Genomic DNA, 24033 nt, shown 5'->3' on the forward strand with positions numbered 1-24033 from the left:
CTTATTTTTTTCAATAGTTGTGCAAATAGCAATATGACCATTAAACTCCACATTGACTTAACTGTAAAATGCACTGCGTCCTTCCTTTTCGGACAAAAGCAGCTTTTCATGACCCGCAGCCCACAGCGGTAGCAGCGGCCGCAGGAGCCTCGGCAGCGCGTAAGAGCAGAGCGGGGCGGAGCGGCAGGGAATGCGGCGGGAACAGGACGAAAGCTCGGGCGGGCGAAAGCAGAAGCGGAGCTAACAGTGCTAATGCTAATCGACGTCTCTCTTACCCCAAGATACTTCACACAGAGAGACAGACAGACGCTGCTGTTTGAAAAGATATACGCCACTGGTTCCTCTTCTGTCTGTCTTTACAGCTCACGACTGGACTGTTGACATTCCCGTTAATCAGTTAATCCATTTCAAAGGATGCATTTCTTCTTAATTTGCCAGAGTCGTTTAGGGATCCTCAGAAGCTGCCATTTCTATTCTAACCAGTCACTGAAACTGAGGAGAGGAGAGGGTGGGAGGTAGGAGTGTGAGTGTGTGTGTGTTCTGTGTTTTGTTGCTGATGTAGTTGTTATGAAGTCTTTGCCTTTTAATGTCTGTTATATTCTGAATACCCAACAATTACACCCAAAAACATAAAAAAATTATATTGGTGTAATACAAAACTAGATTTAATCTCGAGATTTCAAGATATAGAGGGTACTAGGGTAGGCTTAGGCTATGCATGTTGATTAATTAATAAGTGGTTTCTTTTAATAATTTAATGTTATCAGCCCTTAGTTAAAGTAATGTGATAGTATGGTACAGTGATTGTTTCAGATTATTAATATTATGGTACTTTATATTTTCATATATGGCAGGGCAGGGTTTTTTAAATTGGGGTCCAGGGGATTATACCACAATAGGAGGTCTGTGGAAAAGTTTACAACAGTATATTAAAAAAAAAGATATATAATTATAAAAAAGTTAAAGTAGATCATAAATAAATAATATAATTAGATTTAAATAAATAAATAGGCATAATAAGGTAGGAAACGCAACTGCATCATCTTTCACCTGCAGAAAATGCAGCAGAGATTGCCATTCTGTGATTCTCCAGAAAATCACAACAACAACAACAACAACAAAAAGAAAGCTACACCATAATTTCCTGTAGACGGAAGGATGATGACGACAATAAATACATTTAAATAAATAAATTATAGGCTACATCTAATATTTTCCAAATAATATTTTACACACAAGTAATGTCTCACAGTATAAATGGCTACCTTTTAATTTTTAGATTGGGGGTCCCTCACACCAGGATGATCATATTTGGGAGACCCTGTACTAATGATGACCATATTCATGTAGGCCTACATGTTCATCAAAAGGAAATTCAAAGAATACCATGGGGTTCATAAAGCTGTGTAATTATTCTGGAACCATGTTTAAAACCTTTTTTTTTTTTTTTTCTAATGGTTGTAAATGGTAGTTTCACTGTGATTGTGCTATTGAAAAGCTGGTTGTTTTATATGAGAAAATTCCCAAAAGTTACATATTTTGATTAATACTGCAGTATTGCTATAACCAAAACAGCTTTCATATCAGATCTAGAGTGTTAAAGTTTTCAGATTATATTTCAATGATGCTATAGGCACAATGGTAAAACTGGTTAACCTCTGAAAATATTGCTTATGTTCAATTATGTCATTTTTTTTTTTTTTTCATCAAACGTTATCTGCAATGCACAGATTAAAACACTGATGAAATATCCAGGTGTGTTTGAGTGTGAAAGATAGAGATTGTGATATTTAGCAGCAACACCACGATCATGGTTGTCAGATACGATCTAATCGACCGAGTGTTTTTTCCCCCAGTATTGGACAAACACTGAAAGCTCTTGATGCCCCAGATCAGAACTAATGAGATCGGTGTAATGAAGCCCGCAGTTCATTCTTAAGAAGGATTAAGGTAAACGGAGACAAACGCTTGACTAGCATCATGTGTAGATTGCGAATCGCACCTTTTCATTTTTAATCACAAACTGGGGTTTTAATCGATGACATTAACATTTGAGGATTGTAGATGTATAATTTGCATGTGTGCATGGCCAAATGTGTGATCCTGAATGTTATGTGAAGGCTGAGTATATGAGTATATGCTACGCAACAGCTCATGTTGGATATTTGTTATCTGAATGTATAAATGTCCTGTCAGCAATGCAATGCCCACTGATCTGCAACCGGTTTGAGCGGTGCCATCTGGAGTGCCGTACATGATAATCTCACTTTAATTACATTAGCAATGCCATCAGTTAGTGAGAGTGGAGGCCTCCCCCAAATTATAAATTATTGTATTAATTCACATGTCAGATGTGTGTCACGATGGCTGGTGTTAGATTAATGGAAATATGATTTCCAGAAATCAAAGTTATAAATTCAAATGATCAGGATTGTTCCTGTAAGTTATGCTGTCTTTAGACTTGATGTTTACGGGTTGTGTGTGTGTGTGTGTGTGTGGTTGTGTGTGTGTGTGTGTGTGGCATCTCTATTCCACAGAGACTTTCTGTAGCCACAGGGGTGGTCAGATAATATACTAATAAGTTATTTTGACTCTACAGAAGGTAGAGGTGTGTGTGCATGCTTGTGTGTTTGAGGTAAACCCTACGTTATGAGACAAAATCTAAAATCTTTGTTCTTGTGGGGACATTTTTGGTCCCCATGAGAAAAACAGCTTATAAATTCTACTAAGTGTTTTTTTTTTTTATTGTTTACACACATTTTCTGAAGGCATGCCTCATTCTCAGAACTCTACATACAAATAAAAAAACACACACACAATGGGCAAAACCCCTCAATTCTCCTGCAAAATGAAACTTTACATTCAAAACAATGTTATTTCTTCTCAAAATTGTATTTTGTATTCAAATGACACACACAAACCATCATATGAATAGACATTTATAAGAACCAGTTGAACACTGATTCGCTCAATGGAAAACACTTCTTCTCCATTCATCATAATGACTCACTACAGACAGTACACATAAGTGTGTTGTAAAATATTTGAGAATATTGTTTCTATACTCAGAACACACAAATACACGGTAACAAATATATTTTATTTTTCCCACAAAAACAATGTACATCCCAACCAACACAAAGTTGCACATACAGTGGTTCTACATACAAAACAACAGAAGAATTTACTGTATACACTTACAGTAAAAAAAACAACAACTATGTTGCATCCTCTCTTCTGTTTCGGTCTTTTATGCTAAAGCTCTGATTGCTGACTGTAAAACTGTGTGACGGGTGTTTGATCATGTGATGAGTCAGTGTGAATATTTGAATGGCAGTGTGTTCCTTGTGAAAACAAGAGATTTTCTGCATGAAAATTGTGCCAACCGCAGAGAATTGTGTGTGGTGTTTTGAGAAAAGTGTGTTTCAGAGCTGCAGTTTGAGTGTAAAGCAGGAATTGTGCTTGTAGTTTAGCAGAACTGGTTCATAGGGTTGGTGAATGAGGTACATGTTGTGGTCATTGTGTCTCAAGTACCAGTATTTGTGTGTAAACAATTGAGAAAAACTGTAATGTAAAAATGCAGAAAGTTTTCTGTAATGGTAGGTTTAGGGTTAGGGGACAAAATATGTAGTTTGTCGAGTAAAATATGATTATGTCTATGGAAAATTCCCAAACATAGTGTGTGTGTGTGTGTGTGCGTGCGTGCGTGCGTGCGTGCGTGCGTGTGTGCGTGCGTGCGTGCGTGTGTGTGTGTGTGTGTGAGTGTGTGTGTGTGTGTGTGTGTGTGTGTGTGTGTGTGTGTGTGTGTGTGTGTGTGTGTGTGTGTGTGTGTGTGTGTGTGTGTGTGTGTGTGTGTGTGTGTGTGTGTGTGTGTGTGAGTGTGTGCGTGCGTGCATGCGGTGCATTTTGCAACTTTCAGAGTCTTCTCTGAATAATGACTAACGTCCGGTATTATTTTAGTATTATACTGTATGTATTATTGTAGAATTTATTAATATTTTTAATGCGCTTTTATTTTTGTTTTCAGTTTTTAATTTTAGTTTTAATACTTTTATTTTTGAGTAGTTTTTTGTCAATTTTCTTTTTATATTTCTATACTTATTTACCCATGTTCTTTATTTCTATATATTTTATCTATCTACCTATTTTCTAATTAATAGTCAAGGCAACGTTTCTCATTTTCATTTAAGATTTTCAAAGGTATGTTTTTCATCTAATATTTTATTATATATATATATATATATATATATATATATATATATATATATATATATATATATATATATATATATTTTAATAACCAAACACTATTTTAAATATTTTTTGTTTAGTTAACATATAATGAGTATTATTTATTCATATTATGGACTCAATATATATTATAATAACACCTATATGTGTGTTTGAAATGTTTTAAAGAGTGGTGAATTGTTTATCAGGATAATAAATAATATTGAGTAGTAATGTTACTGTAAGTAATAATGATTTATTACATGTTTGCTTTTGTATATTACATAACAACTAAATAATGAATAATGAGAAATAGTCACATCACTGTGAACTGTTATTGTGTAAAACAAGTCTTTACATTTTTTTCCACAGAACAATATAACTGCATACGGGTTTGGAAGAACCTGAGGGTGAGTAAAAAACGTGTTTTAACCTCTGCTCTACTTACTGCTTTGGCTGCATGCCATTTCTAGGTTTCAGTCCGAGTTCAACTACTTATGGAGATATGAAATATGATTGGTTTGAACTAAACTTGACCTTAAATCTCATCTTTAGCTAAGACTCTGATTTCCTCGGTCTTCTCCTCTTGTGATACTGCTGTATGACCACAGGAGGGTGGCATTGCTACAGTGTGAGATGTGTGTTCAACATCAACTCATGTGTCTGTGAATTCAGCTGTGTGTGTCAGAAAAGAGAAACATCCTAAATGTGTAATGACAGCCATATTGACCATGGATATTCACTGCTGATCTACTGTATTTTCTTCCCTTGTTTGAAGAAAAGCGTGATTAGTAAATAAAGTAGAGGATAAATAAAGTGTTCGTACCTTGCTATGCGGTTGACACTGAGTGCATTGTGTTATTCAGTTAGTTATACGGCATTTTGGTTTCTACAAACTTGGTTCCTTTCTTTAATTTACAGTAAATGGGTTATAAGCCAAAGTTTAATACTTTAGGCTTATGAGTTAGTTCAAATAATTAACTTTAAGTCTGAGTAGTGATGCTTGCATTTTGCAAACTCCACTAATGATTCTAGTATGCACATATTTCTACATTTGTTTAGCCTGAAAGTGTTATTGTGATATATACTACCGTTTAAAAGTATGGGGTTGGTAAGAGTCTCTTCTGCTCACCAGGGCTGCATTTATTTGATCAAAAATACATTAAAAAGTAATATTGTGAAGTATTATTACAATTTAAAATAACTTGTTTATTTGAATATAGTTTAAAATGTAATTTATGCCTGTGATGCAAAGCTGAATTTCACCTGATCCTTCAGAAATAAAATAAAAATCTAAAAAATAGTTAAAAATAGTTGTGCTGTTTAATAGTTTTATGGAAACCATGATACATTATTTTCAAGATTATTTGTTTTCAGCATTTATTTGAAATATAAATGTTTTTAAAGTCTTTACTGTGACTTTAAATGCATCCAGGCTGAATAAAAGTTATAATTTTATTAAATAAATAAATCAAATCTTCCTGACTCCAAACGTTTGGTATATCTCCTGCTGTGTAACGTTAGTCTTTTTTCAGTTGAATATTGAAAAGCAGCATTTGTAAAGACGAGTCATATCAGCTTGGCACAGAAGCTGTGGTGTGTGTGTAGTGTGTTCACTGTCCAGTTGGTGTGTAGGTTGTGTAGGTGCACTTGTTGTTTTCTTATTTGTTTATCTGACACACACACACACACATACACACACACACACACACACACACACACACACACACAGCTAGGACTTGAGTTTCAACAGCATATTTTTTGTTAATGCTTGTTTTAAATGCTATACTCTTTCCTAAGTTGCTTTATTTTTTTATATTTGATCTATGTCTCTGTTATGTTATGTACTATACTTTCCATACATTGGATGAATCACTAGCCTATATCACTTTCCTTGGATTTATTGGATAAAATTAACTCGTTTTCTTTTCACAATGCTAAGTCCACTGCTTCCTCACTTTCAAAATGCATTCGATCTCCATAAAACCACTATATTTTTGTAATCTATAAGAGTGTTAGTCAGCAGCCAGTGGTGTAGCGGTTCAAGCTCAGGTCTGGTAACCAGATGGTTCAAGTTCTGCAAGGACTGAGTTATTAGCTTTATGTCATTGTGCAGGGCAAATTAAATGAAACTGTACTCACCGTAAATTAAACTTACTGTATATTAAAGGGGACCTATTCTCTTTTTCAAAGTCTTGATGTTGATTTTGGGCTCTACTAGAACAGGTTTTCATGCTCGAATGTTCAGAAAACACATTATTTTACCATAATTGTCATTGTTGCAGCTCCTCTCTTCCCAGTCTGCCAGTAACGCTCTGTTTAGTTCCTGTCTGTATGTGTTCTGATTGGTTGGCTGGACCAGTGTGTTGTGATTAGTCACCTGGACCAGTGTGTTCTGATTGGTCACTTGGACCAGTGTGTTGTGATTGGTCACTTGGACCAGTGTGTTCTGATTGGTCACTTGGACCAGTGTGTTGTGATTGGTCACTTGGACCAGTGTGTTCTGATTGGTCACTTGGACCAGTGTGTTGTGATTGGTCACCTGGACCAGTGTGTTGTGATTGGTCGGCTGGACCAGTGTGTTCTGATTGGTCACTTGGACCAGTGTGTTCTGATTGGTCACTTGGACCAGTGTGTTGTGATTGGTCGGCTGGACCAGTGTGTTGTGATTGGTCACCTGGACCAGTGTGTTGTGATTGGTCACCTGGACCAGTGTGTTGTGATTGGTCACCTGGACCGGTGTGTTCTGATTGGTCACTTGGACCGGTGTGTTGTGATTGGTCACCTGGACCGGTGTGTTGTGATTGGTCACCTGGACCGGTGTGTTCTGATTGGTCACCTGGACCAGTGTGTTCTGATTGGTCACCTGGACCAGTGTGTTCTGATTGGTCACCTGGACCAGTGTGTTCTGATTGGTCACCTGGACCAGTGTGTTCTGATTGGTCACCTGGACCAGTGTGTTCTGACTGGTCACCTGGACCGGTGTGTTCTGACTGGTCACCTGGACCGGTGTGTTGTGATTGGTCACCTGGACCGGTGTGTTGTGATTGGTCACCTGGACCGGTGTGTTGTGATTGGTCACCTGGACCGGTGTGTTGTGATTGGTCACCTGGACCGGTGTGTTGTGATTGGTCACCTGGACCGGTGTGTTCTGATTGGTCACCTGGACCGGTGTGTTCTGATTGGTCACCTGGACCAGTGTGTTCTGATTGGTCACCTGGACCAGTGTGTTTGAGAAATGTCCCGCCTCTTACCATAACCACTAGTTTCAATAAACTAAAGCACAAAGTCCCTCAAACGGGAGTTATTCTCCAGTCTATATCCTTCTAGAATCTATAATCTCTTTCCTCATTATCAAGTGTTAAAAGTGTATTTCTTTGGTTAGGTTTCGCAAGCCTTAAACTAATAGGGATCCACCCAAAAAAAATAAATTTATGTAATTATTTACTCTTTCTTTGTAGAAGCCATTGGTTATTGCATGCTTCTAATTATGTACATTAGCTATGGCTATGGTATATATAACATTTAAGTTATTTGGACTGTACTTGTATGTTGCTGTATATTGCTTGCTTGCATGTATGATGGTGAAGCACACTGTGAGATGTGTCTCTCTCTCTCTATAATGGGGTTATCAATCACACCTCCAGTGCCGGCTCAGAGAGGTCAGAGGTCACTGCGTCCCATTGCCAATGTCGACTGAACTCTGATTCGGCTTCTTTTTGTGGATGACAGTAAAGGTTTGTCTTTTTGTCCACTCCCTAAAAAAGCAGAGATATCAATGGCCAAGCAGGCATACAGTACAATGTGACAATATTATCAAATTTTGATGCTACACTCTAAAAACTCCTGGGTTATTTCTTCAACCCATTTTCTGGGTTATTTGTGTTGGGTTAAAATTATGGGTTATTTTTTCAGAAAGTACCCATTTTCTGGGTTATAGGGCTAATATTTTGACCCAATTCCTGGGTTGTTTGAGTTTCTGGGTTATTTTTCAAAGAGTAACCCATGTTCTGGGTCCCCCCTCGGCCCCTCCCCCTGCAGTTGTTCTGGAATTTTCTCACAGCAGTCGTTTGAAATAACTGACACTTCGCGCTCGATCCGTTTTGGCCTGTGCTTCTTCGGTGCAACTTCGTCGTGTATTCAAGGTAAGCGAGTATTTTCAGTGTTGATATAATGTAATATTTTCTGTGTCCATGTCCCCGTTGCTAGTTTAGCACCATTTGCTGAAAAAATTACCATGGCTTTGCTACGTTGAGACTAGTGTTAGCTGTGGTAACTTAATTGTGGTTGTCATGTAACGTTACGCTATCGCGAAAACATCTAACTTAACTAGTTTAAAGTCTGTGTAAAGTCTAAATAAATATGTGTTTTGAGTTTGTCAGACTAAAGAAGAAAGTGTAAACCACCCAGACAATTTGAATGATTAAAAATAACGATAGGTTCATGAAATTAGGTGACAAAATGGTTGAAATGCTTTTTACACATTGTTGAGAAATACATTTATGACCTAGCAAGGCTATTTAATGTGTTTAGAAGAAAATGACTGAATTCACTTTACACGGTCTTTAAATTCTATTTTTCATAACATGTGCTGTACTTATCTCATTGTTATAATAACGGCAATAATACGGTAACGTTAAGTAACGTTAGCTAACGTTAACAGTTACAGTCCAGCTAACTTAGTGGCGACGTCGTGCCCATAGACAGTATAACGTTATAAACGGGTCGTGCCGCGGCTAGAGCGACGACACAATCGTTGAGTTAACTTAACGTTATGTTTACCAGCTGCGCCGTGTTTATCATATTATACAGTGCTCTACTGGCTGAAGTAAAACCTGTTAACCTTTGCAAGTGCGCCGGCGCACTGAAGCGTTATTTGGTTAAATAGTTCAAAGTTACTATCAGATTTAATGTTATTACCGTGACAAACTATACATCATTAAAAATATATGACTCAAGTTTCAGTATTTGACCACTATTGTATTCTGAGAAACTTATATTGACAGTTATGTCTTAATTTGTGTCAGAAGTTATGAAAAAATTAGTCCTTTAATATGAATTATGATCGTCAGCCGCTCTCATTCAAAAAAAAAAAAAAAAATCCTGTGCTGTCGTCATGACAGCGCTTGACAAAACAACGTGCCTCAGGGCTTTTAGCTCAAAAATGTGCAGATTTGGAGAAATATTGATAGATTCTCATAGGTTTACATCAGAGTTCTATAGACAGGAATAATATTTATTGAATTTATACCCAGAGTATCCAGTGCTCATAATTATTACATCGACACATTTGGGTATAAATTCAATAAATATTATTCCTGTCATAATCATAATCATGTGACATTCTAGGACGTCCCTGACATAAACAAAGCTAACAGAGATCGCTGTAACATGCAGATAAAGACGTTGTGAAGACAATAAACATGATTGCAATGATATTTGATTGACCTGTGTTCTTCGAGCCATGCCAGGTATTTTCATAATAATAGATTATATTTATAATGTAATGCTAATGGATATAGACTTTATCATCGTGCAGAATACTATCAAAATAATATATTGTTAGTCAAATTTTTATCAATCTGAAGCCCAATCAGATCACAGAAGGTTATTTAAAACAGCCAGTCGTTAGTAATTATAATGCAGACAAAAGAAAAGCATATTTTATATTTTATGTTTCAGTTTGGGTATGCCATTTCTGAGGATTTTTCAAAAGTGGGGTTGCAGCCTAACAGGTTAAAGAAGCGGGTCAAGTCTTCGAATTGTTGCTAACCTCTATATTGCTATGTTTTCTCCAGGTCATTTTAAATGGACAGCTTTGTCGCTGATGTGCCAACTGAGTGGCGGCTTTCTGAGCTGATAGAGAATTTTAAAGGTGAGCATTTTACTCTTACTACCCTTATATCATCTCTCTACACCTAAAAAAAAAATTTAATTGGGCTTAAATGTGTCGGTGCAAGATTCTGTGAAAGTCACAACTTCTTCAACAGTGGAGTATGCATATCTATATAACCCTTATAGTTAAAAGATACTTGTGCCTTGTCTTTAAGCTGTTTTGCATAAGAATAGGCCAGATATTCACCTTTGCATTAATGTCATTACACTTGTTAATGAAAGAAAAGATGGACAGTAGTATAGCATTCACACTAAATGGGCAATGCTGCAAAATAACCACATTAGTTAACTAGGAAATTGGGCCACGTTAAAAAACAACAACACAACATTCCCTTAAAAGTGATTATTTTTTAGCTTTATAATCAAAGAGTGTCTGGTGAGTGGTTCACAATTGTCTCGACTTATTAGTAATACTAATGTTGTCTTGTTTTCTGTCTTTCAGATGAAGACATGGATGAGGAGGCATTTCTTCTCTTAGATGAGGACACTATCAAAAATCTTGTCCCCAAAGTTTGTCCCAGGCTTAAATTCCTAAAGCTCTCCAGAGACTTTAAAGGAGAATTACGGCGAAAAATGAACCTAGAGGTAATTAACACATGGTTACCGAGTCGACCGTTCTTTGGGATTTGTTTTCATGATAATCGAATGTAAAGAGTTTTATCTCTAAAAACTGATTAGCTTATAACGCTATATCGAATATAAGTAAAAAGAAATCGTTATTTAAATACCACCAACAAGGCTCAAAATAGCCTAACACTAACACGGTAGCATAATGAGGGTCCCTACATGCAAACCGAAGCATTGATAACTTTGTAAGTGTACAGACAGTTTAAGAAGAAGATACTTTATAAAGACAGTACATTACGCGTATACAGGCAGGAGCCATCTTGGAAAACAGACTCGACCAGTCGAGCCATGAACGCCGTGCTAAGACAGCTGAACTGTGACTTTAACCTATAGACCAGCTCACGTAGCACGGCGTTCGTGGCTCGACTGGTATGTACTGTCTTTATAAAGTATCTTCTTTTTAAACTGTCTTTACACTTACACAGTTCTCAATGCTTCGGTTTGCATGTAGGGACCCTCATTATGCTACCGTGTTAGGCTATTTTGAGCCTTGTTAGTGGTATTAACTAACAATTTCTTTTATATATACTAGCGTTATAAGCTAATCAGTTTTTAGAGATAAAACTCTTTACATTCGATTGTCATGAAAACACATCCCAGAGAACGGTCGACTCGGTAACCATGTGTTATTAACCCCTAGGTTCATTTTTCGCCGGAATTGTCCTTTAAAGGACAAGTTCGGTATTTTACACTTAAAGCCCTGTTTTCAGATCTTTTCTGATGAAATAGAACGGTTAAGATTGAAATTTGGACACAAGCTGCTGTCCCGAGAATTTTTGGTTTCTGTGGTAGCACCCCCCACCTCCACAATGGCTGGTGCACTGGAACAATCCTACGATTAACTACGATAAAACCTGTTGAAAAGCATCTTTTGCAGCGATTTTTGTATGAGCATATCAGTGAACACCCCTGACCACTCGGTAAGTTTCACGTCTTTGTAATCTTAACCGTTTTATTTCATCAGAAACAGAAAATCTGAAAACAGGGCTTTAACTGTAAAATACCGAACTTGTCCTTTAAGCCTTAAATTCAATCCAGTTATTGAATGTTGTCGAATGTTTGAGTTGTTTGTTTTCCTATTTTTTCTTTCCAATATTGTTATTACAGTCTGACCTAAAATAAATATGAAAATAAATATGTCCAAGTGTGTGTGTTTTTTTTAATATATATATATAGTTTAATTTAATGCAATAAAAATGTAAAAGTGCTTGAAGTGTGTAATATAATTTAAAACAAAGTTTTATTTTCTGAAATAAGGCATACTGGCATAGTAACCCAAGTTAGGTTATTTTTGACCCAACTCCTGGGTTAAAAAGGGACCAACTAATTTCTGGGTTATTTAAACCCAGATATTTGGGTTGTTCTTTTGACCAAAAAATTGGGTTATATTAACTACAATGTTGGGTTGTTTTAACCCAAAATTTGGGTCAGGTATTTAACCCAGAAGTTGGGTCAAAAAGAACAACCCAATTTTCTGGGTTGAAATAACCCAGAAATTAGTTGGTCCCTTTTTAACCCAGGAGTTGGGTCAAAAATAACCCATTATGGGTTATTTTTGACCCAGGAGTTTTTAGAGTGTACACTCTAAAAAATGCTGGGTTGTTTTAACCCAATTTTGGGTCAAATATGGACAAACTCAAACGTTGGATCAAAAAAGCAATTAAAAATGTTTAACCCAATGGCTGGGTTTGTCCATATTTGACCCAAAATTGGGTTCAAACAACCCAGCATTTTTTAGAGTGTACTGTACTTAAAAATCCATAATATGAAAATATTTTAGGACAATGTATTTTGTAATGTATGTGTTTTTTTAAATGTGCTATTAAAATATATTATTTTCTCTCTCTCTCTCTCTCTCTCATGAAAAATGTAAAAAAATATATATATATTCAAAACACACACGCATATATACGTGCATTTATACATATATAAATTCAAAAAATATATTTTACTGTGTGTATATATATATATATATATATATATATATATATATATATATGCTAAAAATATTTTTGAATTTATGTATATATGCGTGTGTGGTTTGAATATATTTTAGTAACTTATTTGATTTTTTGACATTTTTCATATATTCAGATTTTTCTTGCTAATATAGCAGATTTTAAAGTCTTCACAAATGTACTATTTGGAAATGTGCAAATCATCCCGGTATACTGTATATTCACTGTAGATACACACTCTTATCAAACACAAGTGAGCACGGCTCTGTCTCTGAGGCCGATCTGTTGTTTTGCCGGAGGCTGAGAAGGTATTGTACAGCTTCATTCAACCACATTTGACTTTTTCATGCAAGCATTTATGCAAAGGTCAACAAATTACTTATGACAAGTAATGCTAGTGCACTGTTGTGTAAGTACTATACATATACAGTCTTTACAATCAAGAAAGAGAGACAGATAAGCAGAGTAGTCTAGCTAGTTGTGAATGTATGATTCACCGCAGCTCATTTTTCAATAAGAATATATTCTGAATGCACTTTTATGCTGCTTAATGCAATATACTGCATATAAAAAAGACAAAATAATGCAAACGTATTGTGATATGTGTAAACATTTGCATGCAATGGATGTTTTATACAGAAATATGAACATTTGTCATTCCATCATGCACCACCTCTGAATGTACCACCACCATTTAAATGTGACTATTAGTCACGGAGTGATAAAATCTGACATCACACATTCAATTGCGAGTGCTATTTCAACAACCTGCACCTGAGACTGAGCACGATGAGCCATCAAGCAGACAAAATGACAGTCCAAACTGAAAATAAATGATAATCCGTGAGGAACGGGAGGGTTGGGCTTTGGCTGTCGAACCGAACGCTGCCTCACACGGCACTGGCACTATAGCAGAGCACACTGGGTAAAATCCCTTTCATTCTTCCATAAAGATATTGATCTTTAGCAATCTGTCTGAATATACCTGTAGGCTGATTCTTACGATGATTATGTGATCTCCAGGCTGCAAGTGCCAAGTAGTTTTCTCCAGCTGATCTGGTGCATGAGTTTGGATGGTCTGTCAACATGCATATAAATGGTTTGAAGTGCTTGACCTTTTATCACGACCGTTCTCTGTCTGTCTGTCCCAAACCCTGCTCACCCCCGAGCGCAAATTCATATGCATTAGATATTGTGTGGGCCAGTGCATTTCAAAACGTCCGGGGCCTGTCAGGTTACACGGGAAAATATGATCTGCACCATTTTTGTGGAAATGAATCTTAATATCTCGATGGAAACATTTTCCAGTTTATGTTCAAGGAACTTTTTATCTATCAAAGCTTATTGATTAAGCTATATTTTAAATTATAATCATACAGCATCACTGTTGTTATGTTTTCTGAGCAATCGATTGTATGCCTTGTGTCAGTAAACGTGATTTCTGCATTTCATCAAAAGATGTAGAAATGTTGTTCTAATTACTATTGAATTATGTTGAGTACTAAGTATTTAATTATATTAAGTGCGTTTGTTATTTTAGGAAGTGCGTTTGTTATTTTGGGATACTAATAAAGTAATTCAAAACATTAAAAAACTATAAGTGTCATTTTCTGTTTTTTAGTTTATGCCAGTTTGTTGTGTTTTTGTCATTATTATTAGTATTTTTTTTCATAAATGTGTGTATATATTTTTATTTCAGTATAGTTTATTAGTTGTTTTTGAGCTCTACTAGAACAGGTTTTCATGCTTGAATGTTGATTATTTTCCCATATTCTCCATTGTTGCTCCTCTCTTCCCAGTCTGTCAGTAATGCTCTGTTTACTTCCTGTCTCTATGAAGCCCCTCCTTCCATGTGCTCTGATTGGTCGGCTGGACCAGTGTGTTGTGATTGGTCAACCGCTTTGAACGTATTTGGGAAATGTCCCACCCCTTACCATAACCACGACTGCATCCGAAATCACATTTTAAATAAGTAATAATTAAAAAAAAGTAGGTTCTTTATAGTATGAATGTAATCCGGATGCACCACTTTGTCATTATCATGTGACCTACCAGTGTCAGTTGCGTTGCTTCACTGTCATTCATAAATCCTCTCCTGTCGCCTCATGGAGTAATAAAATGTCCATCATACGCACACTTCAGAATCTCACCGGAAGTAGTAGGTCATCTGGGTACTTTTTGCCTACACTTTTATGAGTACTGTGAATTCAGACATACTACTTTTGACACATAGGGCCCTATCTTACACCCGGCGCAATGCAGCGCTAGCGCGACGCAAGTGTTTTTGCTAGTTTCAGCCCGACGCAGTTATCATTTTCACGTCCTGCGCCACGTTGTTTAAAATAGCAAATGCATTTGTGCGCCCATGGTCGTGCTGGTCTGAAAACGAGGTGTGTTCAGGCGCATTGTTGGCACGTTGCTATTTTGAGACAACAGAAATAGACTGAGCCATTGACCAACTGAAACCTGGTCTAAAGTCAGTGGCTATATATATTTTTTTGTTATTTAAAGAGCGCGTTAGTAATGTGTGCGTACACTCTGCTTATTACACACATAGGGACGCGCAGCAGCACACAAACTAGACAAATATTAAAAATGAAAGGATTACAATGTAAAATATTATTATTGTGTAAAGATTTGGTGGAATCTGACTTGTCCCGTAGATGGTCTGCTCGCGCGCTTTAACCTCTCGCTCGCTCACTCACACACTCACTCACTCACTCACTCACTCACTCACTCACTCACTCACTCACTCACTCACTCACACACACACACACACACACACACACACAAAGCTTTAACCTCGCGCACGAGCAGATCCGTTTGCACCATGTAAATAGCGAATCCGCCATGGCGCGAGCGCAACTGGCATTTAAAGGGTAACTAAACCCCTGGTCAGAGCCTGACTCCACCCACTGGCAATATTTGAAAAATGCTGGAAAAGTGGGCAGAGCCCAGTGGAGGGGGGGCGTGGTTAGCTGGTACCCTCTTACATCACAGGGTACCACAACTGCAGTAGCCACCTTTTAACCTGAAGAGGGCAGCACTCTTCTTTTTACAACATATTAAAATGTAGAATTACCGTAATGTAGAATTATGTCGAATTGAAATGTTTTAATTCTAAATCATGTAAAATTAAAACACGTTATACCCAAATGTAAAAAAAATTACTTGAATCAATGACCAGCATTAATAAAGCCCCAGTCTTAAAGATCATTAACTAAAAAAAGTTGTTTCAGGGTTTAGTTACCTTAAAGGGAATGTGAGATGATGCTCTGATTGGTTTATTGCACGTTACGCCCAAACCACACATATGAATAATGAAGCTACTTCAGACCAACACATTTTAGATTTGCGTCGGGAGGAGGAGTCATTTATCCCGCCGGTATAATAGCAACAGCGCCCGAGATCCGCCCACAAAGTTACTTGCGTTTCGCGTTTGATACTTGCGTTTCAGATCGTTACAATAGGGTAGGCCTACTGTTTTTTGCCTTCTATTAGGAAGTATGTGATTTCGGATGCAGCCCACAAGTTTCAACACTACTAACTAACTCAACCAGGACCCGCCCCTTTATTCTGCCAATGCCTTGGGTGTGAATGATTTAAATGAGGAATATTGTGACATACGATACGTTCCCGGAAGAAAACTCAAGACTACAATGGAAGCGTTTCTGGGAGTTTCAGAAACAGTGACACTGATATATATAGATAATAACTCCCGCTGGAGGGACTTTGTCATGCTCAAACAGCAACATTACACACTAAAGAAATGTTAAAAAAAAAGTTAGTTAGGCCTATCTATTAGCCCTGCTTCAGTGTGCATCACATTTTCTCTCTCTCTCACTATGACAAAATCCAGACTTAGTGTCAAAATGTGTGTAAGTTATTCCACTGTACCCCATCTGACCTACATTAGCTGGTGTCTCTTGCTTTCTGACAGCGTGCTAATGCAGTGTGGAGGACATGTGCGCTCAAAACCAGAGGATTATTACGCTTCACAAAAGTCTTTTCGTTATGCTGATTACCACTTCTTCATTTCCATTCGTTTGCTGATGTTTTATATGGAAACTTCCTCGAAAATGAGAATTTATCTGCCCTTTTTCCTTCATTCCATCAAATGCACAAGTAAATTGTTCAAGCGGATTTATAAAGGCTGTATGTGAGGAATCAAGTGCTGGTTAAATCCACGAACTGATTTAGTTACTAGATCCACATGCATGCGGGTGTTATTGAGAACTGCAATACAACTCCAACCATAATTATTCATATGACTGAACATGGATTAATCAGGCGTTAGTGCATTTATGGATTCATCATGCAAAAAGAGTTGTGCTATTACTTTAGTGTGTTTGGATATTATTTTCCCTGATGGACAGTATAACAAAACAAAAATCCCATTGACTTGTGGTAGGACTTTTTTTTTATTTTTTTTTATTTTAGCCAATAAGCAACCATCTGGATCACTGCATATCCCAGTTTACCGTTTTTAATCACATGTTTATGGTGATTTTAGCAGGCTAATCTTCTGTTTTTAGGGTGTTCTGGTCTAAAAGTCTAAAAACAAACACAACAAAACCTCTTTTTATGGTCCATATGGGATTTTTTATTTATTTATTTTTTGCTTATGGGCTTTTATTTCGAAAAGCAATAGCACATAATATCTGTCCTGGGACAAAATATGTGCCAATGTTTAATTCTTATAAGGATAAGTGGTTTGTTTTGTATATCTATAAGCCCAAATATGAGTGATGTTGATGCTTGCTTTTATGCCTTAGATTAAAATCTATTGATTTAAACTCACAGTATCAACTGTTTTCATTGAGAGAGGTTATGAAAAGTATTTTTTGAAATGTTAATACTAAATATTTAAGTTCACAGATACATTTACACATACACTATATGCTAATGGAATATAAAACAAGCACTTTTTCATTTTTTTTATTAACAATTTCACACAACCAGATGTTTTCTCAACTCATTGTCTCCTTGAGATGAAACACAGCAGCTCGTAATGATCCTCTTTCAGGAGAAACACGGGTAATGATTTAAAGACCTCGTTGAGAACATCCTCGTATAAAGCAGAAAGACCGGCGTATATGAACATGCTCCTCGTGGATTCCAGCACTCTTTGTTAACGTTCGGATCCTTGGTTAATGTTTGACACATAATGAGGTGCAGAGCACAAGCCTATTAATGAGAATATTAGAAAAGTTTTTTTTTTTGCGCTGGAAGGAGAGAGAGCAAAGATTAATTTGGCCCATGGTTGGTCTGCCTTTCTCGTAAATTGCAAAGTTTGCAGTGAGCTCGGATAATGAGCTCTGCACGCCTGTCAAGTTGCTTGTCATATGCAGTAATTAATGCTGAGGAGGACTTTCCACCAAATACAAAACAAACTCACTAAAAATCATATTCTGTGCTTTTAGCTCATTTAAAGAGACACAGGCCTATACATTTCCTAAAGAGAAAAAAAGGAGAGTTTTAAAGGAATAACTAAAAATATTAAACATATGATTTTAGAGATTTTATAAAAAATATTTTTTAGTTAAAATATTTTGATATTTTTTACCTTTTTTTGGACCTTCAAAACAACTGTTAAAAATAAAAATTCTTATTTTCTCATTCTCTTAATGTTTCAAGCTCATGACTTTCTTTCTGTCTTTAAATTTAAAAGAAAATTGCTTTCCATAAACAATTTTTAGAACATTTTTTGGTTACACTTTATTTTAAGGTTAAGAATTATACATTTATGTACTGAATAATAATCATTAACTACTATAGGGGTTAGGGTTAGTTTGGGAGTTTGGTTTTGGGTTAGTTGCATGTAGTTATGCATAATTTATAGTAATTACTACAGTAACAACATGTAACGCGTAACAAATATAGTGTTACCCTTTTTTATTAAAAAAATATGATGTATTTCACTGTTTTAGACATTTACATTTACATTTATTCATTTAGCAGACGCTTTTATCCAAAGCGACTTACAAATGAGAAACAATAGAAGCAATTAAACTAGCAGTAGCACAACAGTATGTAAGTGCTATGACCCTTCACAGTACAATAGAACTAAATAAAGGACGTATCATGTAAACACAGTGGTTGTGTAGTATATTTATCTGGACATATTAACCCATTTGTGAGGTAAAAATAAGTTAGTATTCCTTAAAAAAGCTAGCATAAATCAAAACATTACTCTGGGTTAAATAAACAACCCAACATGCTAGGTCAATGTTTGTCTGTATTTGACCCAGCAGTGCAAAAAACAACCCAAATTGTATTGTAATACTAAAAAAATTAAAAATAAATTTTCAACAGTTTTTAGAGTGTAGAAATATGATTTAATGTGAAATATATTTGTTATGCTCTGCAAAAGAACGAAAGTCATGTAGGTTTGGATCGACAAGCAAATGATGACAGTATTCTCATTTTGTGTGAACTATTCCTTTAACCGTTGTTCTGCAGACTCTTGTTTTCCAGAAATATTGCATTTGTTTCAGCATGTGTGTAAAATAATGATGGTGTTGTGTGGCAGGCTTTAGGCACGGGCGGATGGGATTTTCCATGATAATTTCCTCATCTAAGCACATGATAAATCCCTCTCCTCATTTTATTCCTCATAATGCTGTTTTCCTGAGAATCTTTGCCATTATAATATACATGTCTAATAGGCACGCTCACCCTTCTCCACAGCCCATTATCACGGGCGCCATTTATCTCTCTAATGTTTCTTTTGTTTCACCCACAAGTGTTGCCAGGTCAGTCATTTGTTTAGCAAAATAAATGAAGTTTGTTTCTGTGCACCTTTTATTTATAGCTGGAGGAGATGAAAAGTAGTCTTTCTTGCTCCCCGCAACCGTAGCTTCACGCAAGCCATGAATATTAAAATCATTTGCTTTCTGCAGGTTTGCTGAGTGGGGGGAAATGTATTTTTCACCCCGCCACGATGTATTATTCATCGGCGTACGTAAATAATGCATGACTGGTTCTCTGAGAAAAGAAACCCTTAACCCACACCGCAGCCTGGCTCTTGATGCTGTTCAATTAATGAGGTTATTAATACTGCAATTGGCTTAAATACTCTGTGTCTTGGGGAGCCATCGATTAGTGTCTTAATTAAGGAGATTAAATATGAGTGTGTTTAGCATGTATGTAAATATTATTGTTTTGTTAGTCACTGGTTATATCATGTAGTACATCAACAAGACAAGCACAAAAATGTGATTGATTCCATAGAAAAATATTGTGGTATTTACTGTAAAAAAAAACCCAGTAAACTGTAAAAACAGTAGGCCTACTGTAAAATATATTGAATAACATTTTAACCACTATTAGACTTTTTTTTTTTTGGTTATAAAGCATTGCATGCAACTCACAACAAATAATAGAAAATCATATGACTAATAATGGTAATAAATAAAAACATTGGAAATGCTACCAAATCATACAAGGACTTCTGGGAATGAAGGTGATCCATAGCAACCAATGGTTTTATCATTTAATTGACCCTTTGCAGGGACCTTGATTGACATGTGATCTGACCAATCATACTTCGCCATCCGCCATTTTGTCCGACAAAGCAGTCAGGAGAGTTAGTAGATTAACATGGGAGGATTTGAGCTTGAGAAGCGGAGTGTACTGACGCCTTTCCGCGGTTAAAACAACATTCCTCCTGATGTTCATTCACGTTTATTTGATGCTATAAATGAACTAGAAGGAAGAGATGATCGGTTCACGAGCAGCTTTAACTGAGGCTCTACAGCGTCTGTCCGACACATTAAAGAGCCACAAAACGGTATTTATTGTTTACATTTCTTTAAAAAAAATAACCACATTTGAAAGGTGAGACTTTGTTTAATATGTTTAATATCAAAAGTAACTGAAAAGTAAGCTGGTCTGTCCTGTCTGTCAGCGTGTTGTCAGTCTCTCTCTGCTCCGCGATGTGTTTTTCACTGCGTGAGAGCATGGTGTGTGTGAGAGCGGCGTAGCTTGTCGGACATAGCGACAGTAACTAAGGGGGGCGGGTCTTTGCGAACGGTCAGATTTGCCAGTAAATGGCATGTTTTGTCATTTTTTCTCTATTTAGGAAACTCAGAAGAGAGTAGCTATGCATTATCAGTTGAGCTCAAGATATTGTTAAGAATATAAGACATGGATCACATGCAAGCTGTCGTGTTATGCTGATGAAACTCCTGTTTGTTCAGAGACGTAAGGCTCGTCTACTTGTACTTTGCATGGAAAGTTCAGTATCAGTTCTTTTCTCGAGCTCTACATGACTCCCCTCCTCATCTCATGCATCATACTAAAGACTTGACGTGATTTTAATAGATTTTGCAATTCGATACTCTAAAACAATACAACTGATTATTACTCAAATGTATAATTAATTAGCCTACACTGTAACAAGGATAATAATGCTTTAGAATCTGGCTAAAGGTATAGGTCACTTTGTAGTAAAAACAGTATGTACGTATATACTGTGCAAAGTTAGCAATATTTCTGTATGCATAGAAATACAGGCATGACATTTACAACATTTGCGAAAATAAATATTTTTCTTGACTCAATGATTGATTCGAATTTTGCAGATTTAAACATTCAACATAACGAGGCCATGTCATAACAATATTTTATAAAGTGCGTAATAATGCATACTGTTTTGGATACTTTTGAAAATATAAAATAGCAAACAAAGAAAATATAAAATAGCAGCCAGTGTATACTAAAGTGTAGACTAAAGATTGCTAGGCAAAGCTTTGCGAATCAGGTCATAAATAATTAAATTAAATTATTTTATTTTATTAAAAGAAATTGAAGTAAATTAAAGTTATTGTTGAAGTTATTAAAGGTCCTGTTCTTCGTGATCCCATTTTTTAAACTTTAGCTAGTGTGTAATGTTGCTGTTAGAGCATAAATAATACCTGTAAAATGATAAAGCTCAAAGTTCAATGTCAAGCGAGATATTTTATTTAACAGAAGTCTCCTTTCGAAGCCTACAGCGAACGGCCGGTTTGGACTACATCCTCTACTTCCTGCTTTAATGACGTCACCAGAACAGTTTTTTGACTAAGCTCCGCCCACAGGAATACACAAAAAACGGCGCGTGGTCTTGTTGCGCTCCTACAGAGAAGAGGAAGAGTTGTGTTTGGTGTGTTTGTCGCCATGTCGTCGAGACGCTGTTATTTTCATCCCGGAGTCAAATCACCTTTACAATAACACTGAGCGCATGCATCTCCACGTTATGAGGCGTGACCTTTCCGGGCAACGTGCGCTAAGCTGCTGTCCAATCACAACACAGGAACCGCTGGCACAATCAGAACTCGTTACGTATTTCTGAAGGAGGGACTTCATAGAACAAGGAAGTCATCAGCCCGTTTTTAGGACAGTGAAAACAACGGTATACAGATATGTTTTGTACAAGTTGTGAAAAATACTTTTTTACACGCGAAACATGAACACATGCACACTGTAAACACAATCAAAGCTTCAAAAACACAGGAAAAATGGGACATTTAATTCATTTCAGTGTACTGGCACTAAAATAAATAAATTCATAAATATAATCTCTGATCTGTCTATTTTGACCATTCCTCAATACTTATTTCATAGGCAAAATTATACACAAATTGCAATATTGAAAAAAAAACCAATGCATTTGAGTGATGAAAACACACACTGGAATCCGCTTTAAAATCTTTTTAAAATCTAAATCTTTAACCTCGATACTGAAGCAGTCGCGTGGTTCTCCAGCTAACAAAGTTTCGGACGTCATGATCACATGATTTTGGAGAAAAGCTCCAATACAGAGTGTTATTGTTTTTCTCTAAACAATCCTCTGAGCTCGAATGATAGCTTTGCTGAGATAAACAGGGCTTGTAACATGACAATCAAAGGGTTAATGCACTGAGGTCCCAAAACCCATTGAACATGATGTGTTGTTGTGTGTAAATCAGTGCAGATACAGTCAGTGTTCAGCAACAGAAGGGGGACCATCATCTCAACTCAGTTTTTACTCTCTACACTCCCCATTCATCATAATAATCATAATCATTAGTTTTACTCACACTGCCTGAGTATTACAAGCACATCTATCTCATCTTACTACAGGGGTTTAAGACCTGGGGCTGTTAGACGAAACACTGAGAAAGAGCGTTAAAGAAAACAAGACAAAGAATAATGAAAAGAAAGGCGTGTGGGATCAGCCGCTATTATTGTATTATTGTAAACTGTAAGTGCCAACAGATGAAAGCATCATTTTTACTGTTTATCTGCATTCATTTGAACACATTTTGTCTGTCGGTATTAAACATACTCATTTAGCAGACACTTTTATCCAAAGCAATTACAAATGCAGAATAAGTAATCTGCCACTGAGTAATATATTCATCATACTAATATATGGCAGGTTTTATAGAAAGATAGATTAGGAAACAAGAGCAGATGTGAAATGCAGAAAAGAAGACACAAAACGTTGAAGACTTCGACTGTTGTTTTATAGGCAAAATTCATTTGTGCTTCAAAAAAAAAAAAAAAGTATTAGAGCAAGAAAATTTGCTCTTTTTTATGCTTATACTAAAGTGGTCTCGTTCAAATGTCCATCAGTTGTGCCATCCTTTCCACCACAGTTATGCTCCTTAATTTTTTTTTTTTCAGGGTTAGTAAACTTGAAGAGCGAGAGGAAGTGATGTGAAGAAAAGAAAGGTAAACCAAGGTAAATATCACTTTGGTGTGGTGGAAATGACTTTTTATGATGATTTGTAAAGAAAAAATGGCAGAATTCTCCCATGAAGCATGTAGCCTACAGGCCTTTAGACACTGTTAATAAACAAATTAAACTAGATGAGTAAAGTTTGATGACAAACTTTGATGTTGGCTTGACAAAGCCAGGTCTGAAAGTTTAAAGTAACTTTGAGAAGCTGGAAGTTTGAAGGTTTATTCAGAGAAAGTAAACAATTATACTAGCATGTTTAACGTGTCGCTAGCATTTTGTTAGCATGATTAAAATGTTGTTATCATGTTGTTAGCATTATTAGCATGTGGCTACCATGTGGTTATCATGATTTAATAAATTTTAACATGTTGTTAACATGATAACATATTTTAACACACTGCTAGCATGAACTAAAATGTTTTAGCACATTGCTAGCATGAATTAGCCTATTGCTAGCATGAATTAGCAAGTTTTAACACATTGCTAAAATTAATTATGATGCTAGCATGTCTTAGCACGTTGTTAGCATTAATTAGCATGGTGTTGACTTGAGTTAGCCTGATATGGCTTGCTTAAGCACATTGATAGCATTAATTATAATTTTGCTAGCATGTC

At 36.3% G+C, this 24033-nt stretch overlaps 1 protein-coding gene and 2 long non-coding RNA genes across 5 annotated transcripts in view; 2 read left to right on the top strand and 1 right to left on the bottom strand.

Moving 5' to 3' along the window:
- The window catches only part of mvb12ba (multivesicular body subunit 12Ba), a 36939-nt gene extending 36370 nt beyond the window's left edge, over positions 1–569 (bottom strand). Inside the window, exon 1 of one of the 3 annotated variants that reach the window (XM_079608146.1) lies at positions 63–569. In XM_079608146.1, coding sequence (XP_079464272.1) covers positions 63–110 — 48 coding nt within the window. In that variant the 5' untranslated portion in view covers positions 111–569. The remainder of the gene's footprint in view (positions 1–62) is intronic. The other 2 variants (XM_079608148.1, XM_079608147.1) reach the window with 2 other exon arrangements.
- LOC306996060 overlaps positions 1–24033 on the top strand; it is a 30262-nt gene that overhangs the window by 1164 nt on the left and 5065 nt on the right. Inside the window, exons 2-3 of the long non-coding RNA XR_013796991.1 lie at positions 4603–4640; positions 23361–23418. This is a non-coding gene — a long non-coding RNA (uncharacterized lncRNA). The remainder of the gene's footprint in view (positions 1–4602; positions 4641–23360; positions 23419–24033) is intronic.
- Positions 8309–10832, top strand: LOC306996020. Its single transcript, XR_013796979.1, has 3 exons — positions 8309–8375; positions 10029–10105; positions 10568–10832. It is a non-coding gene; the product is annotated as an uncharacterized lncRNA (long non-coding RNA).

This window comes from Phoxinus phoxinus, assembly GCF_949152265.1.
Source record: "Phoxinus phoxinus genome assembly, chromosome: 3".
NCBI classification, from domain to species: domain Eukaryota; kingdom Metazoa; phylum Chordata; class Actinopteri; order Cypriniformes; family Leuciscidae; genus Phoxinus; species Phoxinus phoxinus.